Genomic DNA, 21,185 nt, shown 5'->3' with positions numbered 1-21,185 from the left:
GGTAGGGTAAATTCCACTTCAATAACATTCCAGAAACTATCATAAAATTTTAACGTGTTTACTTACGAGTCACCGTGACATATCGCAACGAGTGCTGTATTCGATCAAGCGATGAAATATCAGGCTGACATTTGCACAAATTAACAGCCAACAGGGGGTGTGGCCATGGATTACAAGATTTACCGAAACCGCGATAAAATAGAGCCGGTGATAATATAGAGTCCTACGATAGATTATGTTTCAAAAGGAATAAGTTATCGTTGCAGAATAACTGGTATTAATCCGAACATGTGACAAAATGTCTAATAAAAAATAATTTGTACTTGTCACACTCATTATTACAATGACCTGCAAATTAAAGCGACAATACAATTCCGAGTACATTATTAATCGTTTACCCATTGAACATGCGTGACTGTTGTGTTTGTGCACAGTTACAGCAATCGATATATGAGTGATTGATGCACTTAAATCTTCTCTTTGTATGACGTTAGCTCGTTTGCCTTTACGATGTTCGATGCTATTTTACATACAGCAGTGGCATATAAACGCTATTTTTATGGAAAACAAAAAATCGATATGTACATTATCAATATCCAGAAAATATGCATTTAGATTATCCGCCGAAACAGATTTGGCGTCAAGAATAAAAAAAACAGCGAAAAATAAATGACTGGACAACTGAAAACAGTGTTCGCGAACAGTGTAAGTATTTCCTGCCCTACTGCTCGCACAGTTTGAATAAAATATTTATTATCTGACGCCGCAAAAAGTGCTCCTTCCATGCCACAGCGGCATGTTAACACGCCAGACAATCACGTGATCGATGAAGCAGAACTCCAGTAACAGAATAATGCATTAACTGATTTTGTTGAAACTAGTAAAAGCTATATGTTAGTTTTTGATTACGTCTGCGTGTACAAGTGCAGATATTCTTCTTCTTATAATTATAAGTAAAGAAAAACGGTTTGGAAATATATTCACAACAAATGCAATGCGAAAGTGTAAACACACGCAACAATAAAAACATTGTACGTTTATTTTACCGCAACAAAATTAAACGCCATCTCTTTGAAGTTGATGATGGTATTGAGGGATGCTGAGTGAGTGCAGTGTTCGGGTTGTCGATTTGAAGTAATGACATATCAACGAAAGCCATACAAAACTAACACACTGTATAATTAATTATAAAGCATTATCATTTTTCTTAAATCACAAGCTCCACAGAAGCTGACAGTGTTTGGCACACCTACTGGATACACAAGCATGTAGTCACGTAAGCTTTAGTTTAACACTGAACGTTAATGTCATACCGCTCATTATGCCGAGTAAGTCTGATGTTAGTCGAGTCGAGTCGAATGAAGTGTTATCCACAATGTGTTGTCACGTCACACGTTGTTTGTTTGTTTGTTTGTTTCTTTGCTGTTTAACGGGAAACTCAGCAATATTACAGCTGTATGATGTCGGTCTTTAAATATTCGAGTCTGGACCAGACAATCCGTGATGGACATCATGAGCATCGATCCACGCAATTCGGATACGATGACATGCATCAACCAAGTCAGTCGCCTCTCACGACAAGCATGGTTGCCCTTGACGGCAAGCATGGGTTGCTGAAGACCTATTCTACCCCGGATCTTCACGGGTCCACGTCACATGTACTTTGAGTATTGTAGTAACTGCAATTCCGCATTTAACATGTATATTGTTAAAGATAATATTCAGGTTGGCTGTTCCCGGTATACTGATCCGGATTTCGTTTTTTTTGTCCCACCTGGTTTACTGATTCGGGCGACTCGTGTAAAACCCGGACTAGAGCGTGTATTGACGGATTCATGACGTTCCGTGTGGTGATTAACCCTGCTGTGGGGCCAAGACAGCTTGTAAGTACTGTTATGGTACATATTTTCGTAGATGGACATGGGGCACATGTATGATTATGAACCATGGTAACTTTGATTAATCTGTATTTGAGCAATATGTTTGTTTTACATGTTTTCAAGGTATTCAGATCGAATTTGAAATGAATGTAAGTGAGCAACTACGATATTCATTTGGTTTGTATACCCTTTCAATTTGATCTACATCACTGAATATTTTCCACCCACATCAATCAGCGTTTCGTCAAGTTACAACGTTGTGGCTGTGGACGCTCTCTGAATGGGGATTCGTGTCCATACAGTTGACAAATAATACAAAAAACGAGTTCAAGATAAAGTCAGCCCATGTTTTGTCCTCCACACATATATTTTGAAATGCGTTTTCTAGTTGTTTTTTCATACCTATTTGCCAGTAGTTTCCGCCAAAGATTAATCTGGATTATCTGACGTGACTGATTTTATATGGCGTAAAAGGCAAGACAGTGATACAAATTATCATATTTATCGATCCCTGAAAATCAGCACCGATATCAAATGGAAGCAATTAGTGTAAGCATGGCCTGCACTATCGGTAGCGCCAATCACTCATATAATTTGCATACAAACACGGGTGTGCACGGGTATATATTGTTATTGGTCAGGGAAATATCAGCGGCATACACTGTCTAAAAGCCCACAATGTCAACATTTGCATAAGGATTATTTTTGTCACTGAAAATACTTTTTGCTTTAAGAAATGACATGTTACATGACGAGTGTCAGTCATTGATTGCATCTTTTGACATGATAATTATAACTTATTGCATTGTGACCACATGAATCCATAGGTTTAACGGATAGTGTGTTTGGATGTGTCAGAAATGTCTCTTCAAAACATGATTCCGGTCATTAGTGCAATACAAAGGAACATTGATTCGTCATTGATCACATGTACAGATTGACTCAAAGACGCTCTTACTATCAAGCTCCTTCCCAGCGCGTTACACCTTCGTTACACTCTCGGTAACATCGCTGCCACCAGTGTGGGCGCGACCATTACAAGAATCTTGAAATTTACGCTCTAACCCCATATGTAGTAACGTGTATACTTTTGTTTATGGGAATGCCATCATATTTCATTTTGAAAAGGTTTACGACTGACCATGTTTTCCAGATGAATTTACTTTGTTGTTTTAATAATCAGATTGGTTCGAGATTGTAGACTAACGGAATATCAACCAACTTCTCCCTTACATTCTTACTATATCAATTAAAGATGATAGTTTTAATGAAATAGAAATTCGAATTGACAAACAAAGAAAGTTAATTATCAGCGGTAAGTGTATTCGGCGTCACGAAAGTCGTCACTTGAGTGTAAACATAACAGTCATCCGGTTGCGAGTTCAACTCCAAGCATGATTGGGGCCACCTATCACAGTGGGGAGTTTTGACTGGTGGCAGCGATAGTATTAGAGAGCTCCGCGAACGGACTATCGCTGTGAGGAGCTTGTCTTAGTATATGGCCACTCAATTCCCAAACATATATGAAGTTATCTTGATGCCAGTTACTGGTCGACACTTTCCTAATCCTGCAGCTTTCAACCAGTAAGATCACTTTTTCGCCTGTGTGCAATGGTCCCGAACAAAACATTTATCATTCATGGTGGTTTGAGATCCTTTATAGACGCTTGGATGTTTTTCTGATGCTCTCCCGAGTCACTGTATTTACCTCCACAAAGACTGTGTCAATGCCAACTTTGGCAATATGCCATGCAGCGCCTCGACACAATAACGTCTATTGCTTGCCATTTGTTGACTATTCTCCTCTAGCGTTTCGCCATTGCGACAATTTCCAAGCATTCACTTTCCATCTGGCGAAGAAAATTGTGCAACGATTTCAAGGGACGTTTGCTGTCAGATAATACCAAACGACTGTTGAGATCTCAGTATTTAGGAAACAAATTAAATTTATGTCGGTGAACATTTGTTTGTGGGTGAAATGTTTTTTTGTCAACTTGAACACAAAACGAACATGATCCGTCTACAAGGATTTTTCAAAGAGCATCATTCGGTTCTTGCTCAAAACATTAAAGGCTTCGGCAAAGCTTTTAAAAAAAAACGTTTAATGCTAGACATGTAAAGGACATTTCCAAGTTTTAAGCATCAGTAATAAACATTATGTCCGATGCAATTCCTTATTTTTTTACTTGTACAATATGTTTTGTTGAGGTAAACAAGTAAGTCATCTTTGCATCATCACCATTTGACAGTGAGTGAGTGAGTGAGTGAGTGAGTATAGTTTTACGCCGCTTTTAGCAATATTCTAGCAATATCACGGCGGGGGACACCAGAAATTGGCTTCACACATTGTACCCATGTCGGGAATCGAACCCAGGTCTTCGGCGTGACGAGTGAGCGCTTTAACCACAAGGCTACCCGACCGCCCCTCCACAGTGATTCATAATCTCATGCTTATGAAGTGGTCGTACAATGGATTTTATTGTTTCATTCAGTCTAAACAAACATGGCAAACCAGTGAGAGCGAAGCTTTCACATATGTTCCCCATGAAAGACGTCAAGATAGTGATCATGAGAACAATGTTCTCATTTTCCGTGCGAAAAAGCACCTGTAAATAGTATCAGACAAACATATTATAAAACTTTATGTTTAATTGCATGCTGCTCAGCAAGATTGTCCTAAAGTAAACACACCCAGTTGTAAAATATTTAATGACATTTGTTACCATCAATGTTCCATTGTTATGTCATAATTAACATACGTAACACCGATACCGTCAGGAGGAAAGTATTGATGCCACCATGACAACATAACACTGTGAAGTCCACCTCCCCACACACACACCGCAATAACTACATTTGGCTTTGTGCATGGAAGCAGTCAGCATGTTGCCTCCGATGTCGTTGTTTGAAACAACGTTGCTCATGACGCTGATCCCTACAGCCAGCAGCGCAAATGCAGGTATGAGGGCACCTTTGATATTATATTGTTTTAGTTTAATTGTAATTTCAACACACAATCAAATAGGTTGGTGTGCACAGGACTCAGATCGAGATCTCTGAAACGAAACCTGAAACTTAGGTAAAGATGTTGGCTGTGACCATCTGTTAATATTCTGGGTAATTTCTTGAAACGTTCAATGTCAACTGAGACGTCACAAATTATCAGTCACATACCACACTGGTATTAGCATCGCCATAGCTTTTCACCAGGAAATAGTCATATTTTCAATCAGTTATATCTTTATCAACATCTGGTTCATTATCTTACATTACGGCCCTATTTATTATTGATGTACTATGTTGTATTGTTTGTAATTAATGTTCTATTTATAACTGATCTCAATATTGTACTATTTGCTCTTAAGTGAACATATCATCACCAAAACCATCACTAAACATCGTTGACGTCTTTGAAATGCAACCAGTGTATTATTACAAGGGGCCTACACAATCACCATCACAGCTGCATTTGGTGGTGTGTAAATTATATTAAACAAACTTTACATACCATCCAATTGACATATTCTGAGCTCTCTCAGTTTTAAATTTCACAACCTCACTTCCCAGCAAGATAATGGGGGCAATTGTACAGAGGAATGTCAAAGAATATTTTAAGGAAACAATAGGAATGAATGGTTTCGATGTTAATAATTACTCTTGCAGTAACTTATAGGCCTAAGTATGCATATGAATTTACACATCCTCCTGGTGTATTGTTTGATTTTTGGGTTGCTACTTTGAAGGGCTTCCTCCACATTTTTCGAAATCGTAATTTCTCAAGATTAATATCCAGGGCCCATAACTGGAATAAATATATAACGCATCCTTGGATTGCATGTAACATATCGTCTTATACCATCCTATCATGTACCACCCTCTGTTAGACTGGTCTGTGTCATACCATCCTCTGTTTTACCATAACAAAATTCTTTTTCGGACCGTAGTCTCGGTATACACCATTGCCAGACAGTGCTTAAGCATATGAAATAGTCTTTTACCACTAATAGAAGCTGTTGTTGCCTCTTAGTGACCGTAAAAAGCGACACAACTATTGTCAGATTCCGACTATGCCATAAGCATTTGCCTGTTAATCACTGTGAATTAGTGATGATACCATGTGTTTGCGACACGGCGAGTCTATCTCCCAACGGTTGCAACCATTACAAACACATGAAAAGGCAAGTCAAGTGTTTACCCCAACAAACAAAGACGCATATGGCATATGTTAAAGTAGGAAATTGCTTTGGACAAAATTTGGTCCATGCGCCAACTTTTGATTTGTCCTCCATATGTCTACCAAGTAAGATTAAGGTAATATGTGACCCTCTCGGGGGTTTTAGATCCTTAGTAAACTTGAAGAATCAGGTGCTAGAAGTCATTTTGAAATACTTATTATACCTTCCTTTGAGTCAGGACAAATGACAGTGAGTGAGTGAGTTAAAGTTTAACGTCACATCGGCAATATGTCAGCCATATCGTGACGAAACAAAATTTGACATAACAATATATTTTTAACTGTATAAAATTCTGCCGACGAAGGGCAGTATAATAACTAGAATATCACATATTTACATAAAACTAGTCAGAGAGCATGTAAAAATATATTAACAGTTGACAATACAACATAAAAACAGGCTTTAGATCGCCAACAACTGAAGGTAGATCACCACGCAAGGGTCCATGGGGAAACAAATGACAGGATGGTGAAACATGTAAATCAATGATTATAATGCATTCATTCATTCAGCGTGTCTTTAGCGTTGCCTCGCTCTGCACGGTTAATATTTGTGACTGAAATTATTCATGCAATACTTGTATCGGTTAGTACCAGACGCATATTGGTCTTTGCCATCTATTTGATGTGGCTACGGAAATATACTTCCACTATGGTTCACGTTTATTGTCTGTTCATACAATGAGTCTCTATACAAAAGCCTCCATCTCTGCTGCACTTTCGTGTCAGCCTTTGAAATTGAAAGTTCACCCAAACCCTATTTACGCGCTGCTTTCAATGTTTTGTATACAATATTTGCATTAACGATGTTGTGATCTGTCCAATTCCGCAAAGTTGTTAATACCTATGATACTTGCACTCAAGTTTCTAACAAAATCAATCAACAAGAGTGTGTAACAATTGGGTTGACTTAAACTGTTCAATAGTTAACTTTCTCTTTATGTCGAGCAATATTCCAGCAGCTCGATCTATTGAGGGACAATCGAGCATTCTATTTCTAATGAGAAGTCTATGGGTAACATATTACTTTTCCACCAAAGTTGTTTGAACAGCGCTACAACAAGCAAATTCGTATACAAGCTTCCAAATGGGTACAAGGTAGACATGTGAGGGACATTTACAACGTTGGCACTGTAACCAAAATGATGTCCAATGCATCCTTCCATTTTAACGTGTAGCATTTCCGTGTGTTTTTCAGGTGAACAATTGGTTTGCTTCTGAAGGGTGCCACCTTCGGGGCAGGATATGGCCTGCCCATTTTCGCAAACATCTTGTATCATCTCTATTTGATATTGATTCATAAATAGAAAACATTAAAACAATGATTATGAGATATATTTCAGTAAAACTGGCACCAACAAGTTTCCTCTTCACACTTTCTCATTATGCTAGTATCAAATCATTTATGGCATCCATAAAAATATTTAAGTATATTGCAAAATCAATCTGTATTTAGAGCTCTTTTAAATGTAGAAGATCTCTCCATAACTTCCATGTCAATAATTGTCGTTGAACCAAGGATAGTGATTTTGTAAATTGTATATTTACTAACTGAACCAACCAGGAGATTGAAGACGAGTTTCATGTTCTTTTTATATGCGTAAAATAAACAACGTTGAGATCAAAGTTTCCATCTAATATAGATAGTACACTCAAAGACAATCAATTAATGGTCAGTTTCTTGGATTAGACCAATGAAGATGTTATCAAATCTTTAGCAATGTATTTATAACATGTATTAAGACTAAGGTGAATGTATATTATGCTATGTGTCTGCTAAAACTGAACTGTACTATGAGCCATATGGCCGTACAAACTAAACAAACTGCCTATTTGTATGTCATAATTGAAGTGACAAAACCCTTTCCATATTCCAAAGAAATATCTGTCAAATAGATTGGACGATTCTGACCCTATCACGAGCATGTGTTTATGAATCACTGACAAAAAGTGACGATATCAGGTGTTCGCGAAGAGGTGGGCGTATCCTGCTTCGCCGGTGGCACCCGTCACCTTTAAACACATGCTCATAATAAAGTGGGGGGCACGGATGGCCGCGATTCGCTGTGCAGAGTTGCGTCCCTTGGGCACGCCAGAAACCTATGATTGTGGGTTCGAATCCCGGTTCGCCCTGATTATGTTTCTAGGTTTGTCAGCACCATACCCGTGCTCGTTGGTTTCACCGAAGTGGTAAACGTCTGAGACCTGCATCACTTCGGGCTTTCCTCCCACATTAAGCTGACACACCGTGATATAACTGGAATACTTTTTAAAGCGGCGTTAAACCCAACTCACTCACTCACTCACTCATAATAAAGTGAGAATCGTATAATGGACTCTGCTTGTAGCAAATATTTCTTATAATTATGGAAATGGTACATAATACGATACACACCATCACCATACACGCTCATGTTGATCACTTTCAGTTAATTGACAAAATGAAATGTCATTCCTTTTGTATAACTGGTCTCAAAGCGACATGTCTGTGTGAATGTCACTTGAAGCCAAGAAATATGACGTCGGCCTTAAGATATTCTACATTGCGGGCAATGCAAACACGTGACTGTGCCGAATGTGCAATAATAAGAGAGTATATTCAAGATAATTGTCATCGAGGCGCAAGCTGTGCATGTCATCGAGACTTACACTGCAGAAATATGTGAACTGTCTCTCAAATGAGGATAATTGTGACCTTTAAAATTTGGCAACTGTTGTCGAACTCCATAATGTTCCTGGAATCATTATCATGGATAATCTGCCTCAGTACTGCTCCATTCAGCCAAGTGATCACAAGGAAGGCACGTTACTGCAAGACATATGTGATAACGCCACAATAGACCTTGTGCAAGAAAACTTTTCGGCTCTACCTAGGGACCTTCTTGTGAAGAAACTCAATGCGAAACTTAACACTACATGAATAATTTGCAAACGAAACCTTTCAATCTTGTCAAGATGAGTACACAATGTGATATCAAAAGAAGAAAAATGTTTCACACTGAAACACAGTCTTATTGTCAAACTAGCCAGGTATTATGCAAGTCTAATTTATTTTTTATGTGGAGAATACCTTCCTGGAATAAAGGATTTATTCGCAAGAAAACAACGAAACAGTTAAGAAATGAACTCAGCTCGGTTGTAAGTGACGTTGAGATCAACATGCGTGGTTTAACCAGCGTGCGTGACGACCTTGGACGTGCCATGACACAATGCAATACAGACCTGACATAACAGACCTGACAGATCACACTTGCACACAGGATGAAAGCCATCAACCTTTGAGTGACTGTGTCCTGCACATTGAGTGAGTGAGTGAGTTGGGTTTAACGCCGCTTTTACAGTATTCCAGTTATATCACGGTGTGTCAGCTTGATGTGGGAGGAAAGCCCGAAGTGATGCAGGTCTCAGACGTTTACCACTTCGGTGAAACCAACGAGCACGGGTATGGTGCTGACAAACCTAGAAACATAATTGGGGCGAACCGGGATTCGAACCCACAATCATAGGTTTCTGGCGTGCCCAAGGGACGCAACTCTGCACAGCGAATCGCGGCGCTTTAGACGACTGGGCCACCCGTGCCCCCAGTGCTAATGGAGAAAATATTTCCATCATTGATTCTAAAATTCAATGTCTGAAAACCAAGCAGAGAAACTTGTGACGGACACCTTCCTGGAATGAAGGAATGTGTGTATAAACCTGGTGACAATCATGGTTGACTGTTCAAAACTGCGAGCGACTCGACTTATATGGCAATTCAAAAAACCCAGAAACGAGCTTTCAGTTAGTTCTACAGCATGTTCACTTACCAACCTTGTGATGCTGTGAAGTCAACCAAGCCTCGTTGTGAAAATGAACAGACCAAAGACATCTCAGTATATATATATATATATATGTATGTATGTATGTATGTACTTGTAAGAACAACAAAATTAATAAGATAAAAAAGTTGGAAAGAACCACAACCAAACCTGCCCCAAAGCCCATCAGAATCATCATAACCTACCTCGGATATTTCACTCATCAGATTTCCCGCATCAAGAACAAAGCCAACATAGATGTCACCTTTTCTAGCGGCAAGTCCATCAGAGGCACAAGCAGCGCAAGTCCCAACCCCAGAGGATGTATATACCAGATGCCCTGCAACTGTGGCCACAAATACATTGGAGAAACCCTCAGATCCCTCAACCAGATTGATTCAAAGTACATTAGACCTCTCTCGACAAACCTAGGCCTGAAATTATATGAATTAGCGATGATACAATGTGCTTGAGACAAAGTGAGCCTATCTTTCCACGGTTGCAATATTTACAAACACATGCAAACTCAAATCAAGTGTTAACCTGAACAAACGAAAGAGCACATGGAACATGGTAAAATAGGGAAGTCTCGTCATGCGCCAACTTTGGAAACGTCGTTGACATGTCCACAATATACCCTTTGGAAAGCTTTAAAGTGACCCCTTTAAAATATACCATGTATGACATATTCTACTTTGCTTAGGAGAAACACTTTATTAAGCGGTGAATGTACAATACAAGTACTTGAAAGTAAACATGTCACTAGAGTTTGACCGTCCCTTTTTAACAACCCACTCTAATGGCCAATTAATTATATCAAATATATTAAGCTACCCGAGACGATCTGGGCTAGAATTGATCTTCAGCAACCCTTGCTTGTCGTAAGAGGCGACTGACGGGATCAGGTTGTTAGGCTCGGTAACTTGTTTAATGCCATCGTATTTGCGTTGATCGATACTCATGATATCAGTCACTTGATTGTCTGGTCGAGATTCCGTTATTTACATACATTTAACGAAAATGGTTTTGTCACTGTTTTTCCATTAAAGCTCATGTTTATAACTTGAGTATCAGTCGATGGGCTAAATGAACTGATATTTCTTATAACAACATGACATATGTGTATGATTGTCACTCGAAGAGACGGTTTACAATATCTAAGCTATATGATGTCGACCTGAAAATATTCAACATTGTGGTCAAGGCAAACTCGTGATTGGCCGAATGTGCAACGATAAAAACCTTTGGCGAACAATGCGGAGGACGAACCAGATCACACGCTGAACCTTTTCTGACCCAGAATCCCCATCGTGGATATGTCCATATACTATGTATCGTTAATGTTGTGGAAAGTAACGCACAGGAATACGTGCACGAAACAAACAACCAACAATCTTATCAGTTGAACAACGGTATTCTCGGTCTATCTTGAAACATTTGCGCCTTCTTTGTTATGGGTTTGAGAAAATTACTTGGGGACATGGAGATAAGGTATCGTTGGAAAAACATAAACAAAACTTTAAAGAAACTTTATCTTTGTCTCACATTTGTATAATGATGATGAAACTATTTTTGAAAGCATTCCTTATTGTAAATTATTACTCTAAACATGTTTATGATATTCGGCAAGACATAAGAGGGAGACACGACCAATCATAGACTGGTTTACCTGCCCAAGAGCGCTTGCGTTCCTTTCATCGATCCCAAATGCGTGGATCGATGCTTATAATATAAATCACTGGATTGTCTGGTCCAGACTCGATTATTTACAGACCGCCATCATATAGCTTGAATATTGCTGAGTGCGGCGTAAAACAACCAACCAACTAACTTTGCCTGCAGCCGCTAGGACACGAGAGGCAGGGTACCACTCTAGCTCTATCCGACCTATTTCTACATACATTTCGTTGCTCAGAGACGTTGACCCAGTCTTTGTGCAGGAAGATATTAGCACTTTGAACAATTGATGTGTCAGGCTACAGGAGTAAACATATTGCCATTAGGAAGGTAACTCTCATTTAGAAGTATGGTTCATGGTCAAAATAACAAACGCACTCACAACATTGTGGGTTTCAATTTTAACAGTATCTGCCTGTCTGCATGTGCAGATCGATCTACCTCATTATAAAATAATATTACAATATTGTGATTCTCACTTGGAAAAGGTTAAATATGAGGTGAGGTGAGGTGGGGTGAAATTGGGTTTAACGTCGCATCCAAGATTATTGCACTTATATAGCGACGTGCATGTACGTGCGTGTGTTTGTGTGGCTGCTTGTACTAGTCCGGACTGATGCCGATTTATAGTGCTAGCTCACTGAGATACCATGCCGCAGTTTAACATGTGAATACCCCACTCAGACACAGTATACTGACTCCGAGCCGACCAGTCCTTGTTTTAGCCTCTTACTGCCGAGCTCCAGACAGGGTAAAAACAAGTACCATCTTTTAACTCACTCATTGTTGTGAGAACATATTACCAGTTTTGTTTTCGAAATATGTTTGTTTTCTTCTTTTATATTACATAAATATTTCAACTGAATATTGTGCCATATTCTTTTTCATGATTCTGAAAGCACCTCATGCAAATTACAATTTGTTTTATCTTCCGGGTTACACATGGCTTTATTGCATCAACGGGTAGGTATGCTACAAAACATCTTTGCGCCGTGTTGATCCTCTAAATCAAAGGTGTCTTGTTATCTTTCACCGTTTGGCTAGGTTCCTCTCGCACAAACATATCACTTATGTTGCAGTTGATTCGTTGACTGTAATGGTTTCTTTTCAGGAAATATTCTTGGCGGCAAACCATCAACTGATCCAAAAGGAAATGATGAACTGTCGGATACGTGTATGTTTACTGATGCACAACCAACACCTTACTGGCAGGTGGATCTACAGGGCTACTATGACGTCCACAACATCACCTTGGAAACATGCTGGGGATCATGGGGTTTGTGAAGTATCTACTAACAGCTACTAAAACACTCTTTTTGTTAGCCACTAAGTGACCAGGATTGCGTACACTGGGACAGTTTTGTCTTCTGTTTTGTTTTTGTTTTACGCTGCACTCAGCAGCAATCGAGCTACATGACGACAATCTGTAAATAATCAGGAAATTATGTCAGGAGAAGACAGTTAAATGATTGACATCATGAGCATCTATGTACGCAATTGGATACGATTTCATGCATCAACCAAGTCAGTGAACTTGAGCACGGAACCTGTTATTTCTGTGAGCGCAAGGGTTGTGATGAAATACAATACAGAAACATATTGACAATATATTTTGGTCGCATATGTACTCAAATGCAACAGTTATTATGGCATACAAAAAAATACAAAAACGAATCGGTCACAACACTCTTACTGCACTTTATGGTATTTTGTCAGATGAAATAAATATATATGTAGGGAACGAGCAACAGTTGATTTGAAGAGCGTTTCGGGAGTGGACACTATAGAAGTTTCCGGACTGTTGTCAGGGATGGGTTGGGGCGTGGGAGTAAAAACGAAGATGCGTGGTTCAAATCAATGTGTTAGCGTGTGGTTGGTACGGGTGTGCCGCCATTTCGTGGATGACGTTGATAACGTCAGCATATGTGCCATATGTGGACGTCAAGCTACGTGGTGCCTGGATCAAGCATTCCGATGATTCGCCATCTGTCATTTCCATGTTGGTGTGGCATGATGAATGTGGCATCACATTGATCAATAGTGGTGTTTTTTCAGCTGCACGTTCGAGTTGCATTGCTATGGGATTGGATGCATGGCATTTTCTTAACTGACAGTTGATGCAATTTATCATGAATATTCGTTATTTCTTGGAAAACAACGTCCGATACCAGCATCATATTGTTGGTTGCTTATCTTTGAGCTTTTTCATAAACATTTTCTTTGAATCAAATAAACAATAGATATAAAAATATTTGGGTTTGAAAACAAATAAAAATGTACAATTACATATTTTGTGCTTATAAGTGGGGATCTTGTAGTTAAGGCGGAAATACAGGATTCATAATTCGTGTCATGAAATCAACAGAATGGTTTTGTTAAGACAGGTCCAGCAAAACGTTGCAACATCACGCACGCTTTAACGCAACCTCTCCGAGCGTGTTAGTATTCCAGCTTAACAAATGTTTTTTTGTTGTTGTTTTTTATTATTCAATTCAGTATATGATATTACAGAGTAATACATTGAGTAGCACGTCATGCTGTTTACTTATTTATGTGGAGGTTACTTACCTATACAGCATACAGAGACATATTAACTAGACAATTCATTTGCCAAATTTTTCCATTTTCTATCAAACTGTCTTATTGTATTGTTTTTGTGTGCAGTTGATTTCTCTATCCGAAACATATCAATTAAAGTCTTCAGAAACTTTTCAAGTGACAATTTGTTTTTCTTAATACTTGATACATGTATATATTTTTTGCATGCCAGTATGATGTGATTCAACAGAATGTTAGAGTTGTACCCAAGAAGAAACAGAGCATTTTGTAAAATGTAAATTTTTTGGAACATTTTGCATTCAGAAAATATTCAACTTTACCCCAAAAGTAAGGATTCAGTATGGTAAAACAGTACAGCTAAACAATTGTTTGTCTGGTGGTTTAAATCGCTGGCAACGTCCAAAGCCGTCGTACACGTTGAGTACAAATCAAACAAGTCACTTTTCGCATACATTTCGGCTCCTTCAACAAGCATAGAATATTGTCCACCGATCCTAACCCGTTCTTTGGACTTACAACAAGGTTTGTCAGTTGAATATGGCAGGCACAATCTTTTGACGAAAGCCATGTGATCTGTTGTGGTGCTGATCACATAGAATTAATATAAGGGTAACGCTATTTTTCAGGGCATTATCATTTGCAGAAGCCCGAGGTCTTCCATTAACTGCCCGACGAAGGAGGGCAGTTGAAAAGACCGAGGGCTCCTGCAAATGATAATGCCCTGAAAAATAGCGTTACCGTTATTATAGCTAAAATGGATGGAATTTGTTATCAAATAAAAAGAAACAACACTGTCGATTTTGAAACATTTACTGCAATCAACACAAATTTCGCTGACCCACTTTTACAAATATGGAAACGTCATAGAACAAACCAGATGACGTCACTATTGAACGTTACGTCACCTATCCCTATCCCATGACGTCACCTAACAACGGGCGTGATAATGGCCCGTCGTCAAGTAATATGAGGGCATTATCAAGTTACAGTGGCCCGCTCATTTCTGATAACATGCGGGCGTTTTTATGATAATTCTATCCATTTTAGCTATAATAACTGGATATATTTGCTCAGACAATTGAAGCACTTTTGACCCAAGGGTGCGCATTCCCCTGACCAATACATCTTCAGGAGTGATAGTACCAATTAAACTTTGATTATTATCCTTACGAATAACATGATGTTGATAGTTGTCATACACGTACGTATGGAACATGCTTAAAATGACATACATGTATTATTACTTTGATGATTTCTAAACACATTGTCTTAACCTTAAACTGAACTCAGTAGAACCATACGTTTCTACACACAGGATGGAAAACACGGTCAGTTAAGATCCAGACTTACTTCAGCAACCCTAACCAGTGTCCTGGTGCTGTCGGCTTTCTCTATGGAACAACACCAGCAGGTACAGGCGAGTCACAGACTCACGTATTCCACGCCACTCCTACATACCGTGTTCGGTACATTCGACTCGTTGCCACAACGCAACCAGATCTGGGTCTGAAGGAAGCATTGGCTATGGGCACTCCCACAAAACGTGGTGCAGGTACGACATCATCAAATCTTTTTAAAGACCCAGAATATGTAGAGGGCGTCATGGAAAATGATAAATACAAACTTCTTTGGAATAGGTCCGAATACAGCCTCAGACCTATCCATTGGAAACATGCTGGGGATCATGGGGTTTGTGAAGTATCCACTAACAGCTACTAAAACACCCTTTTTGTTAGCCACCAAGTGACCAGGGACAGTTTTGTCTTCTTTTTTGTTTTTGTTTTACGCTGCACTCAGCAGCAATCCAGCTACATGACGACAATCTGTAAATAATCAGGAAATTAAGTCAGGCTAAGGCAGTTAAATGATTGACATCATGAGCATATATGTACGCAATTGGATACGATGTCAAGCATCAACCAGACCAACAAACCTGATCTTGTCCTTTTTGATAAATCCAATATATTTATAAATTGTTTGTTCCTTGTGACATTGATGTGATTGACAAGATTCAGGAAAAACATGCATCGCTTGCATCCCATGTACCAAGTTGTCCGACTGTTGACTGACATTGAGAGAGTACCCGGGTTTGCTGCCATGAATACAACAATTCTTACAATCTGGGTCATGCAGAAGGCTGTAGTATTGGGCAGGCTTCACATTCTCCGAAAAGTTCTGGGTGGGTTTGACAAGGCAGCGCTTCCTTGGAGAAGTGCGACGTTGAACAACAAACAGACAAATTTACCAACCTGACTAACCTCCATGTGAGTCGACTTGTGTTGGCAACGGAATCATCCAGTCTATTCATCCAATAAGCCCCTATGGTCCCCAGCGAGGTGGCCAAGCTTTGGTTGCTGGTAGCTTACAGTGGTGTTTTAAACAGTTGTAAATAATATTACTTTGCTTAAGTATTGTTGACCAATTTGCCTTTAAATATATCTCTGTATTTATGACATGCTTGTAGATATAAAAACTTGTTCTCGTCACTGTATGGATGAACTAATGCGACGTTATTGTTCACTAACTCACTCACTCACTCAGTATGTCAGCCAACCAGGCCTTCGCTTTCAACACCAAATATATCCAGGCAGTGTGTCAGCCAACCAGGCCTTCGCTTTCAGCACTAGATATATCCAGGCAGTGTGTCAGCCAACCAGGCCTTCGCTTACAACACTAGATATATCCAGGCAGTGTGTCAACCAACCAGGCCTTCGCTTTCAGCATCAGATATATCCAGGAAGTGTGTCAGCCAACCAGGCCTTCGCTTTCATCACTAGATATATCCAGGCAGTGTGTCAGCCAACCAGGCCTTCGCTTTCAACAGTAGATATTTCCAGGCAGTGGGTCAGCCAACCAGGCCTAGGCTTTCAGCACTAGATATATCCTGGCAGTGTGTCAGCCAACCAGGCCTTCACTTTCAACACCAAATATATCCAGGCAGTGTGTCAACCAACCAGGCCTTCGCTTTCAGCACTAGATATATCCAGGCAGTGTGTCCGCCAACCAGGCCTTCGCTTACAACACTAGATATATCCAGGCAGTGTGTCCTCCAACCAGACCTTCGCTTTCAGTGCTAGATATATCCAGGCAGTGTGTCCTCCAACCAGGCCTTCGCTTTCATCACTAGATATATCCAAGTAGTGTGTCAGCCAACCAGGCCTTCGCTTTCAGCACTAGATAGATCCAGGCAGTGTGTCAGCCAACCAGGCCTTAGCTTTAAGCACTAGATATATCCAGGCAGTGTGTCAGCCAACCAGGCCTTCACTTTCAACACTAGATATATCCAGGCAGTGTGTCAACCAACCAGGCCTTCGCTTTCAACACTAGATATATCCAGGCAGTGTGTCAGCCAACCAGGCCTAGGCTTTCAGCACTAGATATATCCAGGAAGTGTGTCCTCCAACCAGGCCTTCGCTTTCAACACCAAATATATCCAGGCAGTGTGTCAACCAACCAGGCCTTCGCTTTCAGCACTAGATATATCCAGGCAGTGTGTCCGCCAACCAGGCCTAGGCTTTCAGCACTAGATATATCCAGGCAGTGTGTCCCCCAACCAGGCCTTCGCTTTCAACACGAAATATATCCAGGCATTGTGTCAGCCAACCAGGCCTTCGCTTTCAGCTCTAGATATATCCAGGCAGTGTGTCCTCCAACCAGGCCTTCGCTTACAACACTAGATATATCCAGGCAGTGTGTCCTCCAACCAGGCCTTCGCTTTAATCACTAGATATATCCAGGCATTGTGTCCTCCAACCAGGCCTTCGCTTTCAGCACTAGATAGATCCAGGCAGTGTGTCAGCCAACCAGGCCTTCGCTTTCAGCACTAGATATATCCAGGCAATATGTCCTCCAACCAGACCTTCGCTTTCAACACCAAATATATCCAAGCAGTTTGTCAGCCAACCAGGCCTTCGCTTTCAACACCAAATATATCCAGGCAGTGTGTCAGCCAACCAGGCCTACGCTTTCAACACCAAATATATCCAGGCAGTGTGTCAGCCAACCAGGCCTTCGCTTTCAGCACTAGATATATCCAGGCAGTGTGTCAGCCAACCAGGCCTTCGCTTTCAACACCAAAAATATCCAGGCAGTGTGTCAGCCAACAAGGTCTTCGCTTTCAACACCAAATATATCCAGGCAGTGTGTCAGCCAACCAGGCCTTCGCTTTCAACACCAAATATATCCAGGCAGTGTGTCAGCCAACAAGGCCTTCGCTTTCAACACCAAATATATCCAGGCAGTGTGTCAGCCAACCAGGCCTAGGCTTTCAGCACTAGATATATTCAGGCAGTGTGTCCTCCAACCAGGCCTTCGCTTTAAACACCAAATATATCCAGGAAGTGTGTCAGCCATCCAGGCCTTCGCTTTCAACACTAGATATATCGAGGCAGTGTGTCAGCCAACCAGGCCTTCCCTTTCAGCACTAGATATATCCAGGGAGTGTGTCCTCCAACCAGGCCTTCGCTTTCGACGCCAAATATATCCAGGCAGTGTGTCAGCCAACAAGGCCTTCGCTTTTTAACACCAAATTTATCCAGGCAGTGTGTCAGCCAAGAAGGCCTTCGCTTTCAGCACTAGATATATCCAGGCAGTGTGTCCTCCAACCAGGCCCTCGCTTTAAACACCAAATATATCCAGGAAGTGTGTCAGCCATCCAGGCCTTCGCTTTCAGCACTAGATATATCCAGGCAGTTTGTCAACCAACCAGGCCTTCGCTTTCAACACCAAATATATCCAGGTAGTGTGTCAGCCAACCAGGCCTTCGCTTTCATCACTAGATATATCCAGGCAGTTTGTCAGCCAACCAGGCCTTCGCTTTCAACACTAGATATATCCAGGCAGTGTGTCAGTCAGTAGTACGCAGAGTAATTGCCTGTTATTCTAAGAAATTAGCTGAATTATCCTGAAAAAGTAGGGACATATCTTAGAATTAGTTTTCTTTCATGACGCTTTGAACGCCTCCCCTGATTGTAATGGTTTTATTTGTATGATCATTTGCATCTTGCGTGTCCTGTCCCAACAGCTCACAAGCTTATACAAAGTCAAGTCAAGTATCAACCTGAACAAACACACGGGAACATATTGTACAGAATAGGGAGTTGCGTCGGGTTCATTTTGGTCTCTGATGCTTCACATTTGAAATTGCCCCCCACATTTCAATGATAAAACCGTTTGAAAGGTTTTTGAGTTCAATAACCCTTATAACAAAATTTATATGCAAGATTTGCATGACACTCTTTGAAATCTTCGTAGAAAGAGCATGCTCGAAAGTTGTGAAATGTAGACGCCGAATGCAGCTGCTGGAATATTGCTCGGCATAAGGGAAATTTGGCTATTGAACCGTTGAAGTGTCGAGTATGGTGCCGAGAGCAACATCGACCACAGGGTTCTGAGTCGCCACCACCCCCTCGCTCCTCATTTGTATTTTGAGTGAGTGAGTAAGGTTTAACGGCGCTTTTAACAGTATTACAGTTATTTCACGGCGTGTCCGTTTAATGTGGGAGGGAAGCCCGAAATGATGCAGGTGTCAAACATTTACCACTTCGGTGAAGCCCACGAGCACGGGTATGGGGGAGACAAACCTAGTAGTTAAAAGATGTGTGTCATATCATTTTACAAGGGTTCAATAAAGCATGTATCGATGAATATAGTTTGTCTTTACACAACACCTCCATGTTGCTATGTGCATTGCTTATATCGTTTACTGATTCACTTTCAGCATCCAAGTTTTCAGCCACCCCGGGGAAGAAGGTACAGACTGCTTTGACCTCCATTACGACGACTATAGCCAGTGAGTGTGCAGTCAAGTGTCACGTGACTGAGTCCTGCCTCGCTTTCGCTTTCAATCCTTCTTTGACAGAAGACAACTGTTTTCTCTCCGACTGCTCGAGCACAACCGACGAGATTGGTTGGACTGTCTGGATCCTAGACCCGGGGTCTTTCAACACACAACAGAACTGTTGAAGCAAGATTTGCGATAGTTTATTTGTGAAGTTATCAATGATAAAAATGTGATATAGGGTACACAGTAATTATTTCATACCACATGCTAGTTTATCTGTCTTGAGAGGCTATTACCAGGGTATAGATGATTGGTACAATATATACCCACATATTTCCTTCATTATATCAAGTTGTTAATTCATGGCAAGTCTAAGACCTGCATCACTTCGGGCTTTCCTCCCACATTAAGCTGACACGCCGCGATATAACTGGAATAGTGTTAAAAGCGGCGTTAAACCCAACTCACTCACTATTCATGGCAAACTGAAAGGCCATAGGCCAATAGTCAAACGTATTTACAAATTATGCGTGTTTCTTCGAACTAACAACGCATGATGTATGTACAATGTATGTACAATGCAATATTTTGTATTAAAACATTTCACTGATTACATAATCTGTTCCAGCTGCTTTACTACATTTCAAATTACGAATATTCTCTCCTATTTCCTCACTGCTGATAGGGGCATTAAATATGTCATCAGTGACAGACACAACCTAGTAAGTACCAGTATATTCATCCGTTACTTTCAGTGTTCAAGGTGTGTGTATCTGCCTCATAAAAAGGAGATATGTCTGGCTCTGCAATACTGAACAGGTATTTAAAATACTCGTACTAAGTCATATACCGAGTATATCATGAAATATGTCACACCGAACAAACATAAAGAATGTATAGCAAAATATCATATAGGAAAGACGCCAACTCTATGAGTGAGTGAGTGAGTTGGGTTACCTCCGCTTTTAACAGTATTTCAGTTATATCACGGCGTGTCAGCTTAATGAGGGAGGAAAGCCCGAAGTGATGCAGGTCTCAGACGTTTACCACTTCGGTGAAACCCACGAGCACGGGTATGGTGCTGACAAACCTAGAAACATAATCGGGGCGAACCTGGATTCGAACCCACAATCATAGGTTTCTGGCGTGCCCAAGGGACGCAACTCTGCACAGCGAATCGCGGCGCCTTAGACAACTGGGCCACCCGTGCCCCCGCCAAATCTATGAGTGTAACAATGTTTTAAGTGGTCTGATTT

General features: G+C 40.5%; 1 protein-coding gene across 2 annotated transcripts in view; it reads left to right on the top strand.

Moving 5' to 3' along the window:
• The window catches only part of LOC124151580, a 43,968-nt gene extending 23,049 nt beyond the window's left edge, over positions 1-20,919 (top strand). Inside the window, exons 1-4 of one of the 2 annotated variants that reach the window (XM_046524109.2) lie at positions 4,747-4,839; positions 12,700-12,864; positions 15,463-15,699; positions 19,867-20,915. In XM_046524109.2, the coding sequence (XP_046380065.1) occupies positions 4,749-4,839; positions 12,700-12,864; positions 15,463-15,699; positions 19,867-20,111 (738 nt within the window). In that variant the 5' untranslated portion in view covers positions 4,747-4,748 and the 3' untranslated portion in view covers positions 20,112-20,915. Of the gene's footprint in view, positions 1-4,746; positions 4,840-12,699; positions 12,865-15,462; positions 15,700-19,866 lie in introns of those variants that run through there. The other variant, XM_046524110.2, reaches the window with a different exon arrangement.
• The last annotated feature ends 266 nt before the right edge of the window (positions 20,920-21,185 follow it).

This window comes from Haliotis rufescens, unplaced genomic scaffold, assembly GCF_023055435.1.
Source record: "Haliotis rufescens isolate VD_foot unplaced genomic scaffold, xgHalRufe1.0.p SCAF_13, whole genome shotgun sequence".
NCBI classification, from domain to species: domain Eukaryota; kingdom Metazoa; phylum Mollusca; class Gastropoda; order Lepetellida; family Haliotidae; genus Haliotis; species Haliotis rufescens.
The sequence above is the reverse complement of the archived record's forward strand: the minus strand, read 5'-3'. Positions and strand labels throughout refer to the sequence as shown.